Raw genomic sequence first — 7546 nt, 5'->3', positions numbered from 1 at the left:
TGAGCCACAGTGCCACTTCCGGCTTTTTTCTTTTTGCTTATGTGGTGCTGAGGAATCGAACCCAGGGCCTCAGGCATGCAAGGCAAGCGCTCTACCACTGCGCCAACTTCCCAGCCCCATTTCTAATAATCTTGATCAATGAAAGTGACCTATATTTCTCATTCAATATATATTTAATCATTGACCAATGACATATCAATCACTCTGACAGAATAAAAGGAGGCTAACCAAATAAGAAACTTACTACCTTAGTCAGGTACTGGTGGCTCATGCCTGTAATCCTAGCTACTTAGGAGGCTGAGATCTGAGGACTGCAATTCCAAACCAGCCCGGGCAGAAAAATTTCTGAGACTCTTATCTCCAATTAACCACACAAAAACCAGAAGTGGTGCTGTGGCTCAAGTGGTAGAGTGCTAGCCTTGAGTACAAAGAGGCTCTGGGATAGCACCTAGGCCCTGAGTTCAAGCCCAACAGTGGACAAAAAAAAAAGAAAGAGAGAGAGAGAGAGAGAGAGGAAGAAGGAAGGAATAAAGGAAGGAAGGAAGGAAGGAAGGGGAAGGAAACTAACTTACCACCTTAGATTAAAAACAAAATCAATTTGCTGACAAATCCAGAGGGCATTATAATACATGGTAAGTAAATTATATATACACTTATAAATACAGAAGTTTTCTAAACCTTACCTATTGACTCTACGAGGTCGTTTTTCTGGTTTAATATCCACATCATAATGATATACATCTATTTTTGGGATCTGCACCTGGAAATGATTGGCTAATAGTCGAATTGGTTTCCCAACAGTTCCAAGGCCAGGACGACGAGGTGGCTGAAAGAGGCTGGTTGGAGGTCCTAAAGAATGTGAAAGTCATAGGCTTAGCTATTTGGTCATGAAGAGGAATGTTCCCTTCGTGACAACGATGATGACAGCCTATTTGCTGAGATCTTGTTATTCACTGAACATATTCTGACATAAAAGTCTGGGAGTGTTTAATTAACTTAAGGTTCTTAAAATTTCTAAATATTTCATCACTCCACTATTATTCTGAATATAAGGGACATCAAAATTAGACAGATAATATGGTGAATTCCTCTTACATATAGGAAACTGTGTAAAACTTATTTTTATTTTTTTTGCCAGTCCTGGGGCTTGAATCAGGCTAGGCACTGTCTCTGAGCTTCTTTTTGCTCAAGACCAACACTCTACCATTTGAGCCACAGTGCCACTTCCGGCTTTTTCTGTGTATGTGGCTGAGGAATCGCACCCAGAGCCTCATGCATGCTAAGCAAACACTCCTCCACTAAGCCACCTTCCCAGCCCCTGTGTAAAACTTTGTGTAATCATTAATAGTTCAATTGCTAGGTGTATAAAATTATATGTATCTTAAAATAAAATCCAGGCATGGTGGCAGACAACTTTAATTCTAGCACTCAGAAGGCTGAAACAGGAGGAATGAGAGTTCAAGCACAGCCTGCTCTAAAATATGAAATTGTGAATCCCTCTCCCTCTCTCTTTCTCTCTCTCTCTGACACACCCACACATGCACACACACACACACACACACACACACACACACACACACAGAGTAAGTGGAGGAGTGGCTCAAGGGACAGAGAACCAGACAAGCAAGAAAGCCTTGAAAGTTCAAAGCCCTGAGTTCATACACCAGTGCCACAAAAAATACCCGAAACTCCCCAAATTTAATATTATCATATTAAATTCTCTAAAAAATCATGTAATAAATATGCATTCCTAACTTTTTTTTTATTTTTGGTCGGTCGTGGGGCTTGAACTCTGGGCTTGGGCGCTGTTCCTCAGCTCTTAAGCTCAAGGCGAGCACTCTATCACTTGAGCTACAGCACCACTTCCGGTTTTCTGGTGGTTTATTGGAGATAGGAGTCTCACGGTCTCTCCTGCCAGGGGTTGGCTTTGAACTGCGATCCTCAGATCTCAGCCTCCTGAGTAGCCAGGATTACAGGCGTGAGCCACCAGCGCCCGGCTCATATTCCTAACTTTAGCTCATCATTTATCCAGTTTATTTTTCCATAGATCATTCTTTCTCCTTTCTTTGCCCTCCCCCACCTCTCTCTCCCTTTCCCTCAAAGTTGAAAATGTATTACTTTTCAGCAGGAAGGAATTTTGTGGAACACAATCTGAGAGATATTTTTCTAGAGAAACACATACTCCCTTTGATGAGAATATCAAGTGGGCACAGGCCTAAAAAAATAAATATCTTTCTGCTATGTTGAGCAAAGTAGGTTGCAGTTACAATGGAAAGTTACCAACTCCTTTACTGTCATGCCATTTCATTGAAAACAAAGACAATTCACCAAAGAGAGAAAGCTTCAGGACTAGGAGATATGGTTCAAGTGGTAAAACTACTTGCCTAGTAAGCAATGAGGGCCTGAGTTCAAATTGTAGCTGGGTGGAAGAGGAGAGAGAGGAGAGAGAAGGAGAGACAGAAGAGCAAAAGAGAGGAGAGAAGGAGAAAAGGAGAGAGGGAGGGAGAAGAGAAGGAGAGAAGGTGAGAGGGAGAGAGAGAGGGAGAGGGAGAGAGGGGGGAGGGAGAGGGAAAGAGGGGGGAGGGAGAGGGACAGGGAGAGGGAAGGAGGGAGAGAGAGAGAGAGAGAGAGTTGAAGCAATAAGCTGCCCTAGTCTAACACCACTTAGGAAAACCAGAGCAAATATTTTAATGATTTTTTTTTGTGTGTGTGTTGACAGATCACTATATGCTGTTAATAGTTAAATTCATTGTTTATTTTCCTCCTAAAACTCAGTTCAGGTACAACTTCCTTGGAAATACTTTCCTAATTCTCACAGGCTGGGAGATTCATTCTCTGCATTCTCAAACTTAGCACAAGTATAAGAAACCATTTGTTAGGTTACCCTGTCTCCTCCACTAGACTTGTAAATTCTCAGAAGAAATGGACTTTCTGATCACCTAGACACTTAATTCAACATCCATCAAGTTACAAGAATTTACTAAGTGTTGGGCTGAGAATGTGGCATAGTGGTAAAGTGCTTGCCTAGCATGCATGAAGCTCTGTGTTCAATTCTTCACTATCACATAAACAGAAAAAGCTGGAAGTGGCGCTGTGGCTCTCAAGTTGGAGAGTGGTAACTTTGAGCAAAAGAAGCTCAGGGACAGTGCCCAGGCCCTGAGTTCAAGCCCCAGGACTGGCAAGAAAACAACAACAACAATAAGAATTTATTAAGTGTTGAAAGGAATACTACCAATGCAATTACATTTCAATAAAGCAAAAGCACAGCTTATACTGAAAACATTATTGCTTAGAGCTGTTATACTTTCTGGTGTACAATGGGATCTACTTGAGATGTGAAAAGACAACTACAAACAAGGTAAGAAGTAAACAGTATCAGAGGTGACAGGCAAAATCAATCTAATTAAATCATACAGTAAGTCAGCTTTGCGTTTTCTAAGGAATATTTAAGCAATCATCATAATCTAAAATTAGAAGAAATTCAGCTTTGACTGGGGATGTGGCTCAAATGGTAGAGCACCTATTTAGCAAACACTAGGCCCTGAGCTCAAATCTCAGTACCACCATCAAAAAAAAAAAAAAAAGAAAGAAAGAAAGAAAAGAAAAAGAGGGCTGGGAAGATGGCTCAGTGGTAGAGTGCTTGCCTTGCATGCCTGAGGCCCTGGGTTCGATTCCTCAGCACCACATAAGCAAAATGAAAAAAAAAAAAGCAGGAAGTGGCGCTGTGGCTCAAGTGGTAGAGTGCTAGCCTTGAGCTGAAGAGCTGAGGGACAGGCCCAGAGTTCAGGCCCCACAACCGGACCCAAAAAAAAAAAAAAAAGAAAGAAAAGAAAAAGAAAAAAAGAAAGCTGGGCATCAATGGCTCATGCCTGTATTCCTAGCTACTCAGGAGGCTGAGATCTGAGGATCACAGTTCAAAGCCAGACTCATTAATAAACCACCAGAAAACCGGAAGTGACACTGTGGCTCAAGTGGTAGAGCACTCGCCTTGAGCTGAAGAGCTGAGGGACAGTGCCCAGGTCCAGAGTTCAAGCCCCATGAATGACCAAAAAAAAGAAAAGAAAAGACAAGCTTAGAAATTTTGAAACAGAAACTTAGATCAAATGACTTGTCTATGAGTTTGATTTCAAACAATGACTAGAATTAAGGCCTCTCAGTCCACTGCATTCCCCCCCCCACTAGCCTTCACAGTACTTTGGCATCTATACTTCTCTGAAGTACTAGATATCAAAAGGACAAGGAAGTCTGGGAATGTAGCTCAGTTGGCAGAGTGCTTGCCTAGCATGCATGAAGCCCTGGGTTAGATTCCTCAGTACCACATAAACATAAAAACCTGGAAGTGGCTCTGAGGCTCCAGGGATAGATGCTAGCCTTTAGCAAAAGCTCAGGGACAGAGCCCAGTCCCTGAGGTCAAACCTCAAAACTGGCATTAAAAAAAAAAAAAAAAGGACAAGGAAGAGGAACTAATAAATTAACACAACAAAACAAAAAAAAGAGATTAACAAGTAGAGGGTTGGGTTGTTAAGATGTAGCTCTGTGGTAGAATGCATGCAAGCATACAAACACATTCCTAGGTCTGATCCCTAGCACCTGCCTCAGCAATAAAAGTAGAGTAAAATATTTATATATCTACATATATAATATACAATCTATAACACACAGAATACAATATATTATATATTGAGTTATATTATTATACATTTATTATATCAATGTTTATTAATTTAGATACATTGTGTTTTATAACTTGTACATTATATATAGCTATATTCTAAAATGTTCATTTCAGGACTAGTAGGATAACTCAAATGCTGCAAAACTAATCAGTAATAAATTTTATTTCAAAACCTGATTTCTGGGCTGCAAATGTGCCTTAGTGGTAGAGTGTTTTCTTAGTGTACATGAAGCCCTGGGTTTGATTCTTCAGATTCACATAAAAAGAAAAAGCCAGAAATGGCACTGTGGTAGAGTGTTAGTCTTGAGCAAAAGAAGCTCGGGAACAGCACAGTGCCCAGGTCCTGAGTTCAAGCCCTGGCATTGGCAAAAACAAAACAAAAAACAACACAAAAACCCTGATTTCTTTGAATTTAGCAAACTAAAGGGGTGAGTGAGGCCCTAGGTTCCATCTTTAGCATTACCATTAACAACAATAAAAAGAAACTTATAAAAAAATTAAAAAAGAAACTTATGATCAGCATAACTAAAATAAATGGTAATCTAGTCATAAACTGAACATAGGTGGTAGGAGGGGGCAGAACTACACTTATTGAGATTTTAAGTGATTATTCCAATAAAGAGAGCACCAAACATTAGATCTAGGTGTGCCCTACAGGGACACAGGAACACTTCTCTAGGTTCTAAAACAGCCTGGATACAAGATCACTCAAAACTATGTACTCCCTTTGTTCTCATTTCTTGCTCAACAAGTAGCTTCTTGTTATTAATTGGCTTTCCAAGGTACTATGACACTAAAAGAGGATTTTGCTAGACAGCACAAGGAAAATATTACACTCAAGAGAGAAGATTCATGTGACATTTTGGCTTAATTATTAGTGCCTTATAAATGTAGTTAATCAGAATTAATATCCCCCAATCTGAACAATGCTGAGTAAAAGAGGTATGTATGTACTCAAACCTATTAACATTGAAATCAAACCAAAGTAAGGTATAGGAAAAATCCCAGGACAGTTTTTAACATTGCCAGGCTGATGCTTTTCATGAAATTCACGTTGGGTACATAGTTACATAGTATCTTTCCATATCAGCTAGTAAATGCAACAGTTGCTTCGATTATAAGTTACTCTTCAAAGGGAGGGAAGAAGCATTTATTGAGCATCTCTAATGCTCTACTCTCTAAAATAAGACTTTTTACATACATTATTTCATTTCATTCTCATAACAATCTTGCAGCACATAATTATTATTACCCTTATTTTGAGGAAATGGAAGTTCAAAGGAATTAAGTAATTTGCCCAGGGTCATACAACTATTAAATTATTAGATTGGATTTGACAGAGTTCTGTTACACTCTAAAGTCTTGATCATGCTTTTAGCTGGGGGACATATCTGGAGTAATGGCATAATATAGTGAGATGTATCAAATAATATTAATGTGACAAATCATTTTTTTTTACAAGCTCTCTCTAAGTAGCACCGACTGGCATAGAATTCCTGCCTCAGCATTCCAAATGCTGGGATTAAAGGAAGTGCCACCGCACTAGGCTCAAATCAATTTATTTTTTAAAGGCAAATATAAAAATTTGACTAGGGGCTGGGATGTAGCTCAGTGGCAAAGCGCTTGCCTAGCAAGTGCAACGTCCTGGGTTCAATCCCCAGTACCAAAAAAGACAAAAAAAAAAAAACAGCACAGTAAAAAATAATTGACTAGGATGGGGCCTCTAAAACGCTTTAACTTTAAGCAACAAAATGAAGGTCGGATTTAATCACCCAGTTATGCAAACAAGTTCTAAGAAAACAAACCTGCAAAATTTCCAAACTCAGACAATAAACCTTCTTTTCTATGCCTTAATAAAATGAACCATTCCAACTAAGTGCACTATTTAGATAAGGTCTGAAAATTAATTCCACCACTGCCCTAAACCCTGCCCTACTTAGCCCAGTTATTAGAAACGTGTTGGGGGGTTCACACAGCACTGGAGACAGCCTAGAATGAGTCCTCCCGTTGGGATAGGCGGAGGGAGATAACAAGAGGTCATCCATACCCACAGTGAATGACACTTCTCTGATCCTCACAACCGCTCATAACCCAATTAGAAGAGAAGTCAGGATATTGATGACTGTGCTGGAGGGCTGGCTGGTGACTTCCCATTCACTCAAGGGCTAGCCTGGACCACTCTGGGAATGACAGAGTGACAGGCCAAACTATAGATCCTTGGAGAAAGAGTGAACATTTTACCCCTTGGCCTTCAGGGGTCAGGAGAGGGGTTTTAACAAAGTTCTCCTTCCTCATCTGAGGGCTCTTGGCCCATCTGCCAGTACAGTAAAAGATAGGGGTGCAGGCCCCAAACCAAGACATCCTGGATAGTAAGAGGGGGTGCTTCGTGATTTGGGCCAGACCTCTGCGTTCCTCAGGCACAGACCTTTTGAGGCCCAAACTAGCCTGGCCACAACCCGAGGCGGGGCGGGGGGAGCAGGGAGGGGAGACAGGGATCTTCTAAGCTCCTCTTGAGGTTGAGTCAGGTCTCCCCGAGACTCAAGGAACACAGGTCATCTTCCTGGGCCTCCCTTCCTCAGCTCTCGAGATCCCGCCCAAGACTCCAGGCTGGGGCGCGGTGCTCTCCCCGCACCCCTTCACCTCAGGCCCTGGTCAGCTCCCTCCGCTTAGTGCCCGAGGGCAAGGGCTCCCTTCCCCGAGGCCTGGTGGCCCGAGCCCGGGCACGGACGCGCCAGTCGGTTTGGGTGACCGGGTAGCAGTGGTCCCTCCCGCGGGTCCCCGGGTCAGGGTCCAGCCTCGGCCCCGAGCGCGCTCCTCACCGGGTCCCAGAGCCTCCATGGCAGCAGCGGCGGGGGCCGCCTCGCCCCGGTC

General features: G+C 42.1%; 1 protein-coding gene across 1 annotated transcript in view; it reads right to left on the bottom strand.

Annotated features, from left to right (window-relative positions):
- The window catches only part of Ago4 (argonaute RISC catalytic component 4), a 46939-nt gene extending 39399 nt beyond the window's left edge, over nucleotides 1-7540 (bottom strand). The window contains exons 1-2 of the mRNA XM_013034078.1: nucleotides 7495-7540; nucleotides 684-849 (exon numbers count right to left, since the gene is read on the bottom strand). Coding sequence (XP_012889532.1) covers nucleotides 684-849; nucleotides 7495-7513 — 185 coding nt within the window. The 5' untranslated portion in view covers nucleotides 7514-7540. The remainder of the gene's footprint in view (nucleotides 1-683; nucleotides 850-7494) is intronic.
- Between the last annotated feature and the right edge of the window lie 6 nt (nucleotides 7541-7546).

Source organism: Dipodomys ordii, unplaced genomic scaffold (genome assembly GCF_000151885.1).
Source record: "Dipodomys ordii isolate 6190 unplaced genomic scaffold, Dord_2.0 Scaffold181, whole genome shotgun sequence".
Lineage (NCBI taxonomy): Eukaryota > Metazoa > Chordata > Mammalia > Rodentia > Heteromyidae > Dipodomys > Dipodomys ordii.
This window is presented reverse-complemented; position numbering and strand designations above follow the sequence as displayed.